Genomic DNA, 18611 nt, shown 5'->3' with positions numbered 1-18611 from the left:
CAATCTTTTTATAGATTACACACCATAACAAAGTATTATCAAATATTGACTATATTCCCTGTGCTGTACATTATATCCCGGTGACTTATTTATTTTATAACTGGTCATTGGTATTTCTTAATCCCCTTCACCTATTTTGCTCCCCGCCACCCCTCTTCCCTCAGGTAACCACTAGTTTGTTCTCTGTATCTGTGAGTCTAATTCTGTTTTGTTATATTTGTTCATTTGTTTTGATTTTTAGATTCCACACATAAGTGAAAACATAGTATTCCTCTTTCTCTGTCTGACTTACTTCACTAAACATGATACCCTCCGGGTCCATCCATGTTCTCTAATAGCAGGATTTTGTTCTCTTTTAACAATTGAGGTAGAGTTGATTGACAATATTATATAAATTTCAGGTGTACAACATAGTGATTCACAATTTTTAAAGATTAACTCCATTTAGTTTATTGTATGTAGTAGTTTGTGGGCTGTTCGTGAAGGCACTGATTAAATTAGAAAGTAAAAAATTAAGGGTAAGATTGGAGAGTTCCGCAAAAGCCACCTTCCTGAGTGTATTGTGTACTAAGAATAGATGTGTGGTTTCTCTCCAGAAAACAATGGGTGCTAAGGAAACGTGTAAGCACGAGGTGATATTCCTAGAGTCTGGGTGAAAATATATCTGACAGAAATTTTCACGGAGTTAAGAGGTGATAAGTCCTTCCAGGAAGAGATTCTGCCTGTGACTTACATTCCACTAGGTATGGTCATCTCGTAATATTATGTTAAGTATCATCACTACCTGTAGGTCTCTTCCATCAGACTGAGCTCTGTGAGAATACAGATTCTGTCTTCAAATTGGCGTCATCAATCTAGAACAGCTATTGTGTTCTACAACGATGAAAGTGTCATATATTTGCTGTGTACTGTGTGGCAGTGAGCAGATATGTGTGGTTTCTGAGCACTTGAATTTTGGCTAGTGTAGTTGAGGAACTGAATTTTAAAATTTATTTAATTTAATCTAATTTTAATTTAAGTACCCTTGTATGTCTAGTGGCCACCATACTGGATACCTCAAACAGGATATACTTCATCTTTTTTTTTTTAACCTACTTGCATTTCTTTTATTTTTATTTTTTCATGCAAAGGCATTTTCTTTATTTCTTTATTTATTTATTTAAACATCTTTATTGGAGTATAATTGCTTTACAGTGGTGTGTTAGTTTCTGCTTTATAACGAAGTGAATCAGCTATATGTATACATATATCCCCATATCTCCTCCCTCTTGCGTCTCCCTCCCACCCTCCCTATACCACCCCTCTAGGTGGTCACGAAGCACCGAGCTGATCTCCCTGTGCCATGTGGCTGCTTCCCACTAGCTAGTTGTTTTACATTTGGTAGTGTATATAAGCCCGTGCCACTCTCTCACTTCATCCCAGCTTCCCCTTCCCCTTCCCCGTGTCAAGTCCATTCTCTGCGTCCGCATCTTTATTCCTGTCCTGCCGCTGTATGCTAACACATATGTATGGAATCTTAAAAAAAAAAAAAGTTCTGAGGCATTTTATTTTAAATACAGCAGTGTGTACATGTCAATCCCAAACTCCCAATCTATCCCTCCCCCCACGCTGCCCCCTGGTAACCATAAGTTTCTTCTCTAATTCTGGGAGTCCGTTTCTGTTTTGTAAATAGGTTCATTTTATACTTCATCTTTGTAAAATTTTACAGAATAGTTGTTGCTGTCATTGTTTTAACTGAATAGTTTGAAGTATCAACTGGCAGATTTTCTAGATTTGCTTCAGTGGAATTTCAGAAAAGGATGATAATGATTTGCTATCCAGTATGTGCGGGTGATTACAATAAAATCTACGGAAATGGCTGGATAGTTATAATAGTGTCCTAGAATAGCTGGGAGATTACTAAGGGGTTGTGGGATTTTGAAGACCATCCTACAAGTCTTGAGACTCCACTGTTAGCCTCAGAGCTGGGGGGCTGGGTTTGAGGAGAAGGAAGAGTGTCCATGGAGGAACCCCTTTAAAAAGAGGTCCAGGTCCTTGCTTTGTAACACTGTGTGCTCAGAGCCTGGGGCCAGGTCAGGTCTCAGCATGGTCTTGGTTTACATTGAGTTCCATGTAGATACTGGACTCAGCGGAGGAGGATGTAGGGCACACGGGAATGGGAGTGAATATTCTCTCTGAGAGGGTGCAGCGGTTCATGTGGGCATAGATCACATCCTGTGTGTCTTCTGCTGTAGGGTCCTGAGAGGAGAAGGGTAAGAATGATGTACTGAGACATGATCTCTGAAGGCAGGAGCATTGGATATGTGGAAGGGCTCAAGTTATGCCGAGGGTTTGGGCTGGGAGGATTCACCTCGCCATTCATCATTCAGTCTTCCATGGGCTCTGGTTCCACAATGGCAGCATCTGCAAATGGAAGAGAGTCAAGGTTTTGGGGGGGATTCTTCCAGATCCCCACATCTTTGACAGGGACACCAAAGCCAGAAAAAGGTAGTGGTGTGCCCGAGGTTGCTCAGCCTGTCTACCCCACTAAGTCAAAAAAACATCCCATATACAACCCTAGGTGTACACTGACTGTCTCTGGATCCTGTACAAACCCATGGATCCCATCCTACATCTTCTGTTATAGACCATCCTCTTCTGCAAGTTAGCAGATTCCCCAGCACTGAGGAGCATATAGGGGAGAAGGAGGGATGGTTGTAGGTTGAAGGAAAGGAGGGGTTCCATGAGTCTCTGGAAGATGTTCCATCAAGGATCTCAACAACAAAAATCACAGTGTAACCTACAGGAAATGAAAATGCAATAATTATTTATTTATTTATTTTTGGCTGCATTGGGTCTTCGTTGCTGTGCGCGGGCTTTCTCTGGTTGTGGTGAGCGGGGGCTACTCTTCGTTGTGGTGCGCTGGCTTCTCATTGTGGTGGTTTCTCTTGTTGCGGAGCACGGGCTCTGGGCGTGCAGGCTCAGTAGTTGTGGCTCCTGGGCTCTAGAGCACAGGCTCAGTAGTTGTGGCACACGGGCTTAGTTGCTCCACAGCATGTGGGACCTTCCTGGACCAGGGCTCAGACCGATGTCTCCTACATTGGCAAGCGGGTTCTTAACCACTGTGCCACCAGGGGAGTCCCGATGTATCATATCTTCTTTATCCATTCATCTGTTGATGGGCACTTAGGTTGTTTCCATGTCTTGTTTATCATAAATAATGCTGCGATGAACACGGGGGGTGCACATATCTTTTCAAATTAGTGTTTTTCTATTCCATCAATAAATACCCAGAAGTGGAATACCTAGAGCATGTGGTAGTTCTCTTTTTAATTTTACAAGGAGCCTCCATACTGGTTTCCATAGTGACGGCACCGGTTTACATTCCCACGAACAGTGTGTGAAGAATAGCTTTTCCCCACATCCTCACCAACACTTTTTATTTCTTGCCTTTTTGATAATAGCCATTCCAACAGGGCCGAGGTCTCATAGTGGTTTGGATTTGCATTTCCCTAATAATTAGTGATGTTGAACATGTTTTCAACATGCCCGTTGGCCTTCTGTATGTCTTCTTTGAAACACTGTCTATTCCCTTCCTCTGCTCATTTTAAAATCAGGTTGTTTGTATTTTTGTTGTTGAGTTGTATGAGTTTTTAAAATATATTTTTGTTATTAACCCCTTATCAGATACATGATTGGAAACTCTCTCTTCCCATTCCATAGGTTGTCTTTTAATTTTGTCGATTGTTTCCTTCACCATGCGTTCTTTTTTCTTAAGCTTGCTTTGGCTCTTTGTGGTTTTTTCTGGTTCCATGGGAATTTTAGAATTTTTTTTTTGTCCTATTTCTGTGGAAAATGTGCTTGGGATTTTGATAGAGATTACACTGAATCTGTAGATTGCTTTAGGTAATATGAACATTTTAACAATGTTATATTCTTCAACACATAAGCACAGAATAGCTTGCCATTTATTTGTGTCTTCAGTTTCTTTCAACAATGTCTCATAATTTTCAGTGTACAGGTCTTTCACCTCTTTAGTTAAATTTACTCCTAGGTATTTTATTATTTTTATTGTAATTGTAAATGGGATTGTTTTCTTAATTTCTCTTTCTGCTAGCTCATTTTTAGTGAATAAAAATGCAACAGGTTTTTGTATATTGATTTTGTATCCTGCAACTTTACTGTATTTGTTTATAATTTCTAATAGTTTTTTGTTGGAGTTTTTAGGGTTTCCTATATATAAAATCAAGTCAACCAGAAATAGTGACAGTTTTACTTCTTTCTGTCACATTTGGATGGCTTTTATTTCATTGTCTTGCCTAATTGTTTTGTCTAGGACTTCCAATACTGTGTTGAAGAAGAGCAGTGAGAGTGGGCATCCTTGTCTTATTCCTGAAATTACAGGGTTTGCTTTCAGTTTTTCACCATTGAGTATGATGTTACCTGTGGGTTTGTCATTATGGCCTATGTTGTATTGTGGTAAGTTCCTTCTATACCCACTTGAGTGAGAGTTTCTGTCATAAATGGGTGTTGAATCTTGTCAAATGTTTTTTTCTACATCTATTGAGATGATCATATAGATAGTTTTTGTCCTTCATTTTGTGAATGTGGTGTATCACATTGGTTGGATTATGGATGTTAAACCATCCTTGCATCCTTGGAATGAATCGCACTGGATCATGATGTAAAGTCCTTTAGTGTAACATTATACTGAATGGTGAAGAGCTGAATTCTTTTCCTCTAAGATATGGACCAAGAGAAGATGCTCCCTTTCCCCATTTTTATTCAACATAGTAGTAGAAGTCCTAGCCACAGCAATTAGTCAAGGAAAAGAAATAAAACGCATCCAAACTGGACATGAAGAAGTAACTATTTGCAGATGGCATGATACTGTACATAGAAAACTCTAATTACTCCACCAAAACCTATTAAAACTAATAAATGAATTCAGTAAAGTTGCAGTAAAGTATACAAAATTAATATACAGAAACCTTTTGCTTTTCTATACATTAAAAATGAACTATCAGAAAGAATATCAAGAAAACAATCCTGTTTAAAATTACTTCAAAAAGAATAAAATATCTAGGAATAAATTTAACCAAGGAGGTGAAAAAGCTGTGTTCTTAAATCTATAAGGCGTTGAAGAAAGCAGTATTTTTTTGGATATGTCTCCTTAGGCAAGGGCAACAAAAGTAAAAATAAACAACACAAAAGAACAAACAAAACAGAACAGAAACAGACTCATAGGTACAGAGAACAAACTGGTGGTTGCCATAGGGGAGTGTGGGACGGGGGGAAGGATGAAATATGTAAAGGGGATTGAGAGGTACAAACTTCCAGCTGTAAAAGAAATAAGTCATGGGGATGTAATGTACACATAAGGAATGTAGTCAATAATACTGTAACAACTTTGTGTGGTGACAGATTGTAACTGGTTTTATTGTGGTGATCATTTCATAATGTTTAAAAATATCAAATCACTATGTTGTACACCTGAAACTAGTATAATATTGTATGTTAATTATAAAGCAATAAGAAAGAAATTCAGTGAGAAATTACCAGTTTTCCAGAAGACCCTGTGGCTTCCATCTTGAACTAAAGCTTCCAGCATCACCATACAGATTACCACCCTAATGAATTACATGGAAATCATTTCCTTCTTTTACTATAGGGTCAAGATTAGTTATGCCTCCCTAAATAGTAAATCTTGTCTCCTCTTGAACATTATGTATGTAATGGAGTAACATTACAGTCATGTTTCTTAAATTTTTCTTTTATTTATTTAATGCCATGTTTCAAAATTGATCTGTATTCTGTCTGTAGTTTCAGTTTGTGAATTTTTACTGCCATATAATATTCTATTGCATATATAAACCACAAATTTTAAAAAATTAACAAAAAATTTTATTGAAGTATAGTTGATTTACAATATGTCAATTTCTGCTCTACAGCAAAGTGATTCAGTTACACCTATATATATTCTTTTCCATTATGGTTTGTCACAGGATATTGAATATAGTTCCCTGTGCTATACAGTAGGACCTTGTCGTTTATCCATCTTATATATAAATAATCCCAAACTCCCAATACCTCCCTCCCCATTGGCAACCGCAAGTCTGTTCTCTATGTCTGTGAGTCTGTTACTGTTTCATAGATATGTTCATTTGTGTTGTATTTATTTATTTATTTGGCTGCACCTGGCCTTAGTTGTGGCACATGGGATCTTCACTGCCGCGTGTGGGATCTTCTTTGAGGCATGCAGGATCTTTAGTTGCAGCATGTGAATTCTTAGTTGCAGCATGTGGGATCTAGTTCCCTGATCAGGGTTCAGACCTGGGCGCCCTGCATTGGGTGCATGGAGTCTTAGCCACTGGACCACTAGGGAAGTCTCTTGTGTCATTTTTTAGATTCCACATGTAAGTGATATCATATGGTATTTGTCTTTCTCTTTCTGTCTTACTTCACTTAGTATGATAATCTCTAGGTCCATCCACGTTGCTGCAAGTGGCATTATTTCATTTTTTTTCTTTCAATTTTTTAAATAGATCTTTATGGGAATATAATTGCTTCACTAATTACTGTGTTAGTTTTTGCTGCACAACAAAACGAATCAGCCATATGCAGACACACGTCCCCATGTCCCCTCCTTATTGAGCCTCCCTCCCATCCTCCCTTTCCCACCCTTTTTCATTTTTTTATGTCTGAGTAGTATTCCATTGTGTGTGTGTGTGTGTGTGTGTGTGTACACACACATACAACATCTTCTTTATCCATTCATCTGTCAGTGGACATTTAGGTTGTTTCCATGTCTTGACTGTTGTATATAGTGCTGCTGTGAACATAGGTGTACATGTATCTTTTCAAATTACAGCTTTGTCTGGATATATGCCCAGGAGTGGGATTGCTGGATTATATGGCAACTCTATTTTTAGTTTTTTGAGGAACCTCCATACTGTCTTCCATAGTGGCTGCACCAATTAACATTCCCACCAACAGTGCAGGAGGGTTCCCTTTTCTCCACACCCTCTTCAGCATCTATTGTTTGTAGACTTTTTAGTGATGGCCATTCTGACCGGTGTGAGGTGGTACCTCATTGTAGTTTTGATTTGCATTTCTCTACTAGTTAGCGGTGTTGATTATCTTTTCATGTGCCATCTGTATGTCTTCTTTTAAACCACAAATATTAATTGTGGCATTGATGTCTATGGTTTTTGTCTAAAATGAATGACACCTCTGCCAATATTCTCATGAATGTGCTCTGAGTCCAAGCTCATATTGCTCGCCGTGGGACAGAGAGATGAGATGTTGGGGCAACGAATAGTGACTTTATTCAGAAAGCCAGCAGACCTAGAAGATGGTGGACTCGTGCCCCAAAGAACCTTGTTACCCGAGTTAGATGGGTTTTTTTTTGGGGGGGGGTGTCAAACAGTGTTTATTAAATGTAAAGTAGCCCTTGCCCCATGGGGAAGAAAATTCCAGGGAGAACAGAGAATAATACAGATTAAACACCCACCTGTGCATTCACACTTTCTCACACATATACACACACACACACGCAAAGCGAGGAGGTGTGGCTGGTTGTTGCACACTTTTTGATGCTGGAATCCTTTGTTCTTGCAGCTGTCCATGTAGCTCTGATCATAATGTTCCTTTAAACCTCCAACGAGAAAAGGTTACTCTCTGTTCTGCAGCTTTTTATCTCTGTATGTATGAAGTGTTATACCTTTAAACGTCAGAGCCTTGAGAATGGGCTATTCTGTATATTTCAAGCTATAGGCAATGTTCTTTTGCAAAGGTGCATGACTGAGCACAGGCAACAGAGCACAAGGGTTGGAGCTAAAGGAATAGGTCCAATATGGAGTCAGGTTTGTTCTTCTCTGTTACACACATATCATATGCATATGCACACACTTTCCTCTAGGGTACACAGTTATGGCCTAGAGACGTGTGTCTCTTCCTTTTAATGGATAATTGTTATCTACTTTCCTCATTGACTGTTAACAATTTGAACTCTCACCAGTTACATATTGGGATTCTAGGCACGCAATATTTTTTCCCACAATTAACATTGCCATTGTTTTCTATTTACCTTTAATGTGGATGTAATAGGATTTTGGCATCATGCTTTCACTATCACTGTGGCATGACATTGAGGTGGAAATTACCATAAATTTTAAACTTTCTTTTTTAAATTAATTAATTAATTATTTTTTGGCTGTGTTGGGTCTTTGTTGCTGCGCCCGGGCTTTCTCTAGTTGCAGCGAGCGGGGGCTACTCTTTGTTTGCAGTGGCTTCTCTTGTTGCGGAGCACGGGCTCTAGGCGCACGGGCTTCAGTAGTTGTGGCACGTGGGCTCAGTAGTTGTGGCTTGCAGGCTCAGTAGTTGTGGCTCACGGGCTTAGTTGCTCTGCGGCATGTGGGATCTTCCCGGACCAGGGCTCAAACCCATGTCCCCTGCGTTGGCAGGCGGATTCTTAACCACTGCACCACCAGGGAAACCCTAAATTTTAAAATAGAAGACGACCTATGTGTACACTGAGATCATCAGTGAGTGTGCTGCAGCTGGTTTATACTCACTTGCACATTCCAGCTCTGCATACAGTGCATTTCCACTGGCACCTTGAAGTTGACCAAAAAGAGAGTATTTACACCAAAGACGATTGCCACAGTTAGGGCTTTTGAAAAAGTGATACATTTTTAGAGCCATTTTAGCAGCACACCCACTGGCTGTCACTTCAAACACCATTGTGCTCATTCAAACACCTCGTGTTTCTGGAGAAACTGTACTAGGTGTTGTCTCATGAGGAGAGAATAGATTGTTGGGTCCAGGAAAGGTTTTAGATTCACCTGTTCCAAACTGGAGACTGTTTTCACCCATTTATTCAGTTATTAAAACAGAGTCTGTGTTCTGGGATGAACGAATAAGGGTCAATGACACACATTAGCGAATGTGGAAATTAAAAATAAAGAAACGTGTTTCAGGATAAGTGAAACAGAACATGAATATGTATAAAGGTAAGGACCCAAACCTGCCGTGTGGCGTGTGCCTCACGTCACAGGGGTGAGAGGGGACGGGGCAGTCAGGGAGAGTCATCACTGGTGGGGAGGGAAGGCAGCATGGTTAACGGAGGCCCAGTCCTCCACAGGGACTCCCAGACCTTCTCCTGCACCCACACCATGTCTCTCCCTCCCTGGTCAGACAGTTCACACAACACGTGCTGCAGATTCTCTTCCAGAACCTCCTGGGCACGTAAGGTCATGTCCAGGGCTCCAGCACTCGGGACGGTGCATGGTTTCCTCTTGTGTTCAGCTCCTGGCTGCATCTTGGGTTCCTCCGTGGCCGTGTCGAGCCTGAAAGAGCAGAATCCCGAGGCCCAGCAGGATCAAGCCAGCCATGCCCAGCCGGATGAGATTCTCCACTGTGTAGTGTTGGGGGTGTGAGGGTAGGAATTCTGGACAAAGAGGTCACAAGGTCAGAGCAGATCTGAATCACCCCAGACTCCAGGATGTCCACCCAGGGAACCTGCCTCTCCTTGACAGGACATGACCCTCGGAGCCCAGCCCCATATCTGAGTGATTTCACCGTTCGTGGGATCTGATTTGTTTTGTGGTGGGTGGATGGTGTCACCTGCTCATGAGAATCATAAAGTGAGGGTGTGCGTGAGGAGCTGGGGAGATACGAGCCCTTCTCCCGGGTTCTGGGTCCTCAATGCGTCCACTTCTCACATTACAGCTTCTACGCAGCTCCTTAATGAACCAACCCTTCCTCTAACACGCCAGGTCCCCTCCGCTCTCCTCATTGGATTCTCTCAGCCCCCCTGTGTTCTTTGAATTCAGAAGCTGCTTTTGAATCGCTTTGGAACACAGTTGGCTGTGCCCCCGGTGCTAAGGCTTAGTGAGAAAAGTGGTGTCTTAATCCAGAAATAACTGAGCGCTGTGTGTTCTGTGTTCAGTCTGAGATTGAACCCTATCATCTTATTCTCCTACTTCTGGGAGTTGCCACTGATTCAACAGCTGAGGACCCAGGATCCAGTGATGAGACTTTGGAGTCAGGGGCCATTGAATGTCCTCCTCTCTGGAGCCCCACTGTGTCCCCTCATTCATTACTACCTCAGACATTTCTGGGGACACAGCCCTGAGCTGTCTGAGTCAGAAAGGACAGGGCCAGGGCCCCTCACCTGAGACCGCGAGCTCCAGGGGGGCACTGGCGTGTGACAGCAGGTAGGGGTTACTGCTGAGTGAGCTGTAGCACCTGTAGGTCCCGCTGTGGGCTGAGGTCACAGGACTCAGGGAGAATTCGGCCTGGAAACGCCGACCTCGGTACTTTGATCTAAGACGCAGTGGGGGCTGGGCTGCCCCCTCCTTGGACAGAAGGAAAGTTTCCCTTGTGCTCCCTGACTGACACAGCAGGGTCACGTTCTCTCCTGAGGCCACCACGGGGCCCGGCTGCACCGAGAGGGAGGGCGTGTCAGGGAACCGTCCTAGAGAGAGGAAGGGGGGTGAGGGGCTGCCCGCCCCCTGGTTCTGAACTGCGACTCAGCAGGGCCTCCCTGAGGCCCCTCATCTCTGTCTGTCTCTGTTTTCTGTGAGTCTCTCCCTCTCCCTGCCCACCCCCGTCTCTCTCTGTCTCTCTCCCTCCCTCCCTGGGGACCCCTCACGCCTGGTCCCAGCATCACCACCTGGGGCTCCCCTGGCAGGGCCTGTGCAGAGTCTGGGTCCCTGACTGACCCGCTGGCTCCTCACCTGCCACCAGGATGTCCAGGGGGTCACTGGGGGCCGACCACTCGGAGGAGAGGTTGTGTCCACCGTAGCATCTGTACCGGCCCCCGTGGGTGCTGGTCACCGGGCCCAGGGGGAAGTCGGCCTGAGAGAGCCCAGCGTGGGGCTGCCGGCCAGGGCGCTGGGGGAGGGCCTGTTCCCCCTCCTGGGACAGAGCGAATCTGTCATAGCCGACGTCAGAGCGACACTGGAGGGTCAGGCTCTGTCCAAAGGCCACGACAGGGCCCTGCGGGGTCAGGAGGGAGGGCTTCCCAGACACACCTGGGGGACGACCAGCCTGGGCTGTAAGGGCTGCTTCCTCCCATGAAGCCCCTTCTCCCGTCCTGGTCCCCAGGCCTCACTGTCACTCACACTCTGTGTCTCTGTCCTGTGCGCCCCACTCCCCCCTCACCCCACCCTCTCATCTGGGACAATCCTGGGAGAAACGCATCTAATAATCTGTCTCGTGCCTCAAAAAGTGCGTGAGGCCAGGGTGGGACCTCCTCACCTGGGACCAGGAGCTCCAGGGGGTCACTGGGGGCCGACCACACCTGGGGGGTGTTCCTGTAAAAGCCGTGGCATCTGAACGTCCACCTGTGGCTGGGGGTCACGGGACCCACGGGGAGCAGGGCCCGGGCCTGCCCATTGGGGCGTCGCTGTGCATCCAGGGTCCAGGAGGACTTGGGTTCTCCTTCCTTAGTCAGAATGAACCTGTCCAGTCCCTGCCATGAGCCACACTGGAGGGTCACGTTCCCTCCCAAGGTCACCACAGGGCTCAGCAGGGCTGAGAGGGTGGGTTTGCTGTGGACCCCTAGGAGAGAAGGAGGGAGCTTGTGAAATGGGGCTCACACCCCCCTCCCCTCCCCCAGGGCTGGGCTGTGAGAGGGACACACCCCTGAGAGCAGACCCCCTTCCTGAAGGCAGAGCCTGAGGCTGGGACCCCCGAGTGTCCTCTCACCTGTCACCACCAGCTCCAGGGGGTCACTGCGCTCTGACCAGGCAGTGGGGCTGAGGTAGTAACATTGATACCTCCCTGCGTCGGACTGTGTCATGTGTGGGATGGAGAACTTGCCCTTATCCTCGGGCTCCAGTGGACTCTGTGTGTCCCAGGGAGCTGAGCTTCTCTCTTTATCCAAACGGAACTCCTGGGTCCCCGGGGTCCCCTGACACCAGATGGTCATGGGGCTCCCCCAGGGGATCACAGAGCCTGGCTCAGCCCAGATGGTCGGTTTGGGGAGGGTGCCTGGAAGGACATCAGAGGCTGCGTCACAAGACATCCTCACCCCCAGGTCCCCAGCTCTCAGCCCCCAACCTCCCAGACTACCCCCCCCTTCAGCCCAGAACTGCTGCTCCCCATCCTCATTGCCTGGGGGTGGCCCCTTGTCCCCATGAGCAGGAGGGAGCTGGGACACCTGGGGACAGACTCACCTGGCTGCACCGGGGTCCTCAGGCCCACACTCAGCCCTGGAAGAGAGGCCCCTGTGAGAGGTTTGCCCTGAACCCTGAGCAGCGCCTCTCCTCCCCGGGAGCCTCCTGAGTCCTGGGCTCTCCTGACAGAGCAGCCTGGCTGTGGGCAGGGGTCCCTCCCTGGCCAGGGCTTCCCTTCCCCCTCCTCCATGTCACCAAGGCAGAGCAGGGCCGTGAGGCTGGGGGTCATGGCGTCTCGTCCCTGTGGTCCAGGCGGTGCCGATGGAGGAGACCACGGTGCTCACAGGACAGACAGACACACAGGGTGTGTCCACTGGGAGGCTGCTCCTCCCCGTTACGGGGTGTCACGTCAGCAGCCCCACAGGAAGGGGAACTGCCCCTCCCCAGGAGCCTGGCCCTCATTCCCATGACAGACCCGGTGTCTTCCTGAGACGCCCCTTCCAGATGAGGGTGACCCGGGCACGTTCTTCCCTCTCAGAGCCTCCCCGTTGGGTGTCCTTCGTCCTCAACCCGTCCATCAGCGGGTCTCTGTGGGGTCCTCACCATGGACGGGTGTCACCCAGGCCCTGGCGATGCTTCAGGGAGGATGCAGGTTCCTGCTGCACCGCAGAGCTCAGATCAGCAGAGACACACGTGTAACATCTGCCTACAGCTCCGTGGAGGTCAGCGTGGCAGTGAGCACAGAGAAGTTCAGGGAAATAAGGAAGGAAACACGCCTGCTCCCCTGGCCCCAGAGTGTGGGTTTGCTTTCTGTCTCAGCCCCGTTCAGGGACTTCTCCCTTTTTCTTGAAACAGCGTCCACCCCACCTTCCTGGGAACAAGCCCTGAGTCGTCCCTGCCTGCTCGGTGCCCTTGATCCTTGGACAGGGCTCTCCTCCCCGTCCTGTCATCCTGCCTGGAAGCTTAGGGGACGTTGATTTGAGTTAGAGGTGTCACTTTGAAGGAAAACATCTCTATTGAAATCTGTCCCCACTGCTCTTGTAACCGTGAGGGCAGTGCCCTTTCTGAGCCTGTGTTTCCTCCTCTGCATGTCGTCACGAGCCCCACTCCTCAGAGTGTCTGTGAGCTCAGTGGTGTCAGGTTCATTGCAGGATCACCATTGTTAATTTCTAGAGCAGGTGACAACAGCAGTGGGTGGGACATGAAAGGATCCTGGGCTCAGACTCCACGGCAAAGTGGGTGACTGTGGTGCCCACCCAAGAGCCCTCCTGTGCTCCTAACACTGAGAAATGCTATCTTGAATATTTCTGAAACACATACCCACAGACACATGCAGAAAAAGAGAAGGAAAGTTCCCCAAATGGAGAGGGAACCAGAGCAAAGAAGAGGGAACTAGGCTGAGTGACCCCCGCTGACCGGGATCATCAAGGGGGGTCATAGGGAGGAGGTTCCCACCTGTGTGGACAGAGAGAGGGACCCAGGTCCTCACAGGCAGGGAGGGGTCAGGGCTCCAGGTGAAGGTTGAAGCTGCGGCCCCACTTCCCCGCGTTTCTGGACGGGCACTGGGATAGCTCTGCTCACTGCCCCAAGCCCGTGGTCAGCATTGAGCCACCTCCCCTGTGTGGCATGAAACAGACTCAGTCCACGATTGTCAGCCATGGGTGTCCACCCTCGTGAGAGTGTGAGGGTCCCATTGGACCATCCCTGAGGCCACAGCTGTGAGCAGATGTTAAGTCTGAGACGGTGGGCAGCACGGGGCAGGAGCAGCTGCAGCAGTCTCCCCTGGTCAGCCTGACTCCCAAGACAGCCCTGGGAGAAGGCTTCTAGGAAAGATCGGGGTTGTGAGGGCAGAGCCTTTAACAGGAAGGGATATCACATTGACCCTAGTAATGATGACAGTACTACGGACAGCCGTCTGCTGATGAATGGGGGTGTCCTAGGCAAGGAAATAGAATCAGTAGGAAAATACGACAGTTGATTTAAATGAAGCATGTTTAAATACCTGAAAAATAAAGGGAGGCAACCATATGGATTATTTTATTGAAGAACTGGCAGTTATTGAAAAGAGTTAGAAAAGGTAGAGATGACAAACCCAGTAGAATGAACACATTAAAAAATGTCATCCCATCAAGGACAGGACAGCTGAGGGACCAATTATGAAATTGAATACAGTATGAGGAAATGTTCCAGAATGAAGGTTAGAGAGACCACAAATGGAAATTCAAGATACTTGGGGAATAGAATGAGGAGGGCCAATGTGGTATCTATTGTAGGTGTCAGAAGGAGAGGTCATGACATATAGCAAAGCCAAAGAAATAAAGAATTGAACATTTTTCAGAGATGAGGAGAGGCCAATTAAGTGCTAGGATGCATGTATTTAAAAATGACATCTGGGGTTCAAGATGGCAGAGTAGAAGGATGTGCTCTCACTCTCTCTTGCAAGAGCACCGGAATCACAACTAACTGCTTAAAAATCATCGACAGGAAGACACTGGAACTCACCAAAAAAGATACCCCACATCCAAAGACAAAGGAGAAGCCACAATGAGACGGTAGGAGGGGCGCTATCACAATAAAATGAAATCCCATAACTGCTAGGTGGGTGACTCATAGACTGGAGAACATTTATACCACACAAGCCCACCCACTGGAGTGAAGGTTCTGAACCCCACATCAGGCTTCCCAACCTGGGGGTCCAGCAACGAGAGGAGGAATTTCTAGAGAATCAGACTTTGAAGGCTAGTGGGATTTGATTGCAGGACTTCAGCAGGACTGGGGGAAAGAGACTCCACTCTTGGAGGGTACACACAAAGTAGTGTGTGCATCAGGACCCAGGGGAAGGAGCAGTGACCGCATAGGAGACTGAACTAGACCTACCTGCTAGTGTTGGAGGGTCTCCTGCAGAGGAGGGGGGTGGCTGTGGCTCACTGTGAGGACAAGGACACTGGCAGCAGAAGTTCTGGGAAGTACTCCTTGGCGTGAGCCCTCCCAGAGTCCGCCATTAGCCCCACCAAAGAGCCCAGGGAAGGCTCCAGTGTTGGGTCGCCTCAGGCCAAACAACCAACAAGGAGGGAACTCAGCCCCACCCATCAGCAGACAAGCAGATGAAAGTTTTACTGAGCTCTGCCCACCAGAGCAACACCCAGCTCTACCCACCACCAGTCCCTCCCATCAGGAAACTTGCACAAGCCTCTTAGATAGCCTCATCCACCACCAGAGGGCAGACAGCAGAAGCAAGAAGAATTACAGTCCTGCAGCCTGTGGAACAAAAACCACATTCACAGAAAGATAGACAAGATGAAAAGGCAGAGGGCTACGTAGCAGGTGAAGGAGCAAGATAAAACCCCAGAAAAACAACTAAATGATGTGCAGATAGGCAACCTGCCAGAAAAAGAATTCAGAATAATGATAGTGAAGATGATCCAGGACCTCAGAAAAAGAATGGAGGCAAAGATCGAGAAGATGAAAGAAATGTTTAACAAAGACCTAGAAGAATTAAAGAACAAACAAACAGAGATGAACAATACAATAACTGAAATGAAAATTACACTAGAATGAATCAGTAGCAGAATAACTGAGGCAGAAGAACGGATAAGTGACCTGGAAGACAAAATGGTGGAATTCACTGCTGTGGAAGAGAATAAAGAATAAAGAATGAAAAGAAATGAAGACAGCCTAAGAGACCTCTGGGACAGCATTAAACGCAATAATATTTGCATTATAAGGGTCCCAAAAAAAGAGAGAGAAAGGACCCGAGAAAATATTTGAAGAGATTGTAGTTGAAAACTTCCCTGACATGGGAAAGGAAATAGCCACCCACGTCCAGGAAGTGCAGAGAGTCCCAGGCAGGATAAACCCAAGGAGAAAAACGCCAAGACATATAGTAATCAAATTGACAAAAATTAAAGACAAAGAAAAAATATTGAAAGCAACAAGGGAAAAACAACAAATAACATACAAGGGAATTCCCATAAGGTTAACAGCTGATTTCTCAGCAGAAACTCTATAAGCCAGGAGGGAGTGGCATGACATATTTAAAATGATGAAAGGGAAGGACGTACAACCAAGATTACTCTACCCAGCAAGGATCCCATTCAGATTCGATGGAGAAATCAAAACTTTTACAGACAAGCAAAAGCTAAGAGAATTCAGCACCACCAAAGCAGCTCTACAGCAAATGCTACAGGAACTTCTGTGAGAAGTTCTTAAGTGAGAAACACAAGAGAAGAACAAGACCTACAAAAACATACCCAAAACAATTAAGAAAATGGTAATAGGAACATACGTATCGATAATTACCTTAAACATGAATGGATTAAATGCTCCAACCAAAAGACACAGGCTTGCTGAATGGATACAAAAACAAGACCCATATATATGCTGTCTACAAGAGACCCACTTCAGACCTAGGGACACATACAGACTGAAAGTGAGGGGATGGAAAAAGATATTCCATGCAAATGGAAATCAAAAGAAAGCTGGAGTAGCAATACTCATATCAGATAAAATAGAGTTTAAAATAATGTTATGAGACAAGGAAGGACATAATGATCAAGGGATCAATCCAAGAAGAAGATATAACAATTATAAATATATATGCACCCAATGTAGGAGCACCTCAATACATAAGGCAGCTGCTATCAGCTATAAAAGAGGAAATTGACAGTAACACAATAATAGTGGGGGACTTTAACACCTCACTTACACCAATGGACAGATCATCCAAACAGAAAATTAATAAGGAAACACAAGCTTTAAATGAACAATAGACCAGAGAGATTTAATTGATATTTATAGGACATTCCACCCCAGCACAGCAGATTACACTTTCTTCTCAAGTGCGCACGGAACATTATCCGGGATAGATCACATCTTAGGTCACAAATCAAGCCTCAGTAAATTTAAGAAAATTGAAATAATATCCAGCATGTTTTCTGACCACAATGCTATGAGATGAGAAATCAATTACAGGGAAAAAATGTAAAAACCACAAACACATGGAGGCTAAACAGTATGTTACTAAATAACCAAGAGATCACCGAAGAAATAAAAGAGGAAATCAAAAAAATACCTAGAGACAAATGACAACGAAAACACGACGACCCAAAACCTATGGGATGCAGCAAAAGCAGTTCTAAGAAGGAAGTTTATAGCAATACAAGCCTACCTCAAGAAACAGGAAACATCTCGAATAAACAATCTAGCCTTAAACCTAAAGGAACTAGAGAAAGAAGAACAAACAAAGCCCAAAATTAGCAGAAGGAAAGAAATCATAAAGATCAGAGAAGACATAAAGGAAATAGAAAGAAAATAATAGCAAAGATCAATAAAACTAAAATCTGGTTCTTTGAGAAGATAAACAAAATTGATAAACCAGTAGCCAGACTCATCAAGAAAAAGAGGAAGAGGGGCCTCCCTGGTGGCGCAGTGGTTGAGAGTCCGCCTGCCGATGCAGGGGATATGGGTTCGTGCCCCAGTCTGGGAGGATCCCATATGCCGCGGAGCGGCTGGGCCCGTGAGCCATGGCCGCTGGGCCTGCGCATCCGGAGCCTGTGCTCCGCAACGGGAGAGGGCACAACAGTGAGAGGCCCGCATACCGCAAAAAAAAAAAAAAAAAAAAAAAGAAGAGGACTCAAATCAATAAAATTAGAATTGAAAAAGGAGAAGTTACAACAGACACTGCAGAAATACAAAGCGTCCTAAGAGACTACTACACGCAACTCTATGCGAATAAAATGAACAACCTGGAAGAAATGGACAAATTCTTAGAAAGGTATAACCTTCCAAGAGTGAACCAGGAAGAAACAGAAAATATGAACAGACCAATGACAAGTAATGAAATTGAAACTCTGATGAAAATTTTCCAACAAACAAAAGTCCAGGACCAGATGGCTTCACAGGTGAATTCTATCAAACATTTAGAGAAGAGCTAACACCCATCCTTCTCAAACTCTTCCAAAAAATTGCAGAGGAAGGAACACTCCCAAACTCATTCTATGAGGCCACCATCACCCCGATACCAAAACCAGACAAAGATATTACAAAAAAAGAAAATTACAGGCCAATTTCACTGATGAATATAGATGCAAAAATCCTCAACAAAATACTAGCAAACAGAATACAACAACACATTAAAAGGATCATACACCATGATCAAGTGGGATTTATCCCAGGGATGCAAGGGTTCTTCAATATATGCAAATCAATCAATGTGATACACCATATTAACAAATTGAAGAATAAAAACCATATGATCATCTCAAAAGATGCAGAAAAAGCTTTTGACAAAATTCAACACCCATTTATGATAAAAAACTCCAGAAAGTGGGTGTAGAGGGAACCTACCTCAACATAATAAAGGCCATATACAACAAATGCACAGCAAACATCATTCTCAATGGTGAAGAACTGAAAGCATTTCCTCTAAGATCAGGAACGAGACAAGGATGTCCACTCTTGCCACTTTTATTCAACATAGTTTTGGAAGTCCTAGCCACGGCAATCAGA

At 45.4% G+C, this 18611-nt stretch overlaps 1 protein-coding gene across 6 annotated transcripts; it reads right to left on the bottom strand.

The window, feature by feature from the left end:
* Positions 1–8840: 8840 nt before the first annotated feature.
* LOC309795289 (leukocyte immunoglobulin-like receptor subfamily A member 6) lies at positions 8841–15146 on the bottom strand. 6 transcript variants are annotated; one of them, XM_082607521.1, is made up of 7 exons: positions 14982–15146; positions 12165–13927; positions 11695–11979; positions 11245–11547; positions 10722–11018; positions 10157–10459; positions 8841–9430 (listed from the first exon to the last, which is right to left on the bottom strand). In XM_082607521.1, the coding sequence occupies exons 2-7, from the start codon at positions 12391–12393 to the stop codon at positions 9285–9287; spliced, it is 1563 nt and encodes a 520-aa protein (XP_082463647.1). In that variant the 5' UTR covers positions 12394–13927; positions 14982–15146; the 3' UTR covers positions 8841–9284. The 6 variants fall into 6 exon arrangements, with proteins under 6 accessions (XP_082463647.1, XP_082463648.1, XP_082463649.1 ...); XM_082607522.1 differs by having other exon boundaries at positions 12165–12806; XM_082607523.1 differs by lacking the exon at positions 14982–15146 and having other exon boundaries at positions 12165–12200; positions 12360–14935.
* Between the last annotated feature and the right edge of the window lie 3465 nt (positions 15147–18611).

This window comes from Mesoplodon mirus (assembly GCF_964341445.2).
Source record: "Mesoplodon mirus genome assembly, chromosome: 19".
Lineage (NCBI taxonomy): Eukaryota > Metazoa > Chordata > Mammalia > Artiodactyla > Ziphiidae > Mesoplodon > Mesoplodon mirus.
The sequence above is the reverse complement of the archived record's forward strand: the minus strand, read 5'-3'. Positions and strand labels throughout refer to the sequence as shown.

Coding starts and splice junctions, on each gene's coding strand:
- LOC309795289 (XM_082607521.1), bottom strand. CDS start 12,393: ATGACCCCCAGCCTCACGGCCCTGCTCTGCCTTGGTGACATGGAGGAG. Junction 11,980..12,164: donor GAGGACCCCGGTGCAGCCAG/GTGAGTCTGTCC, acceptor ATGTCCTTCCAG/GCACCCTCCCCAAACCGACC. Junction 10,460..10,721: donor CCTGGACATCCTGGTGGCAG/GTGAGGAGCCAG, acceptor TCCTCTCTCTAG/GACGGTTCCCTGACACGCCC.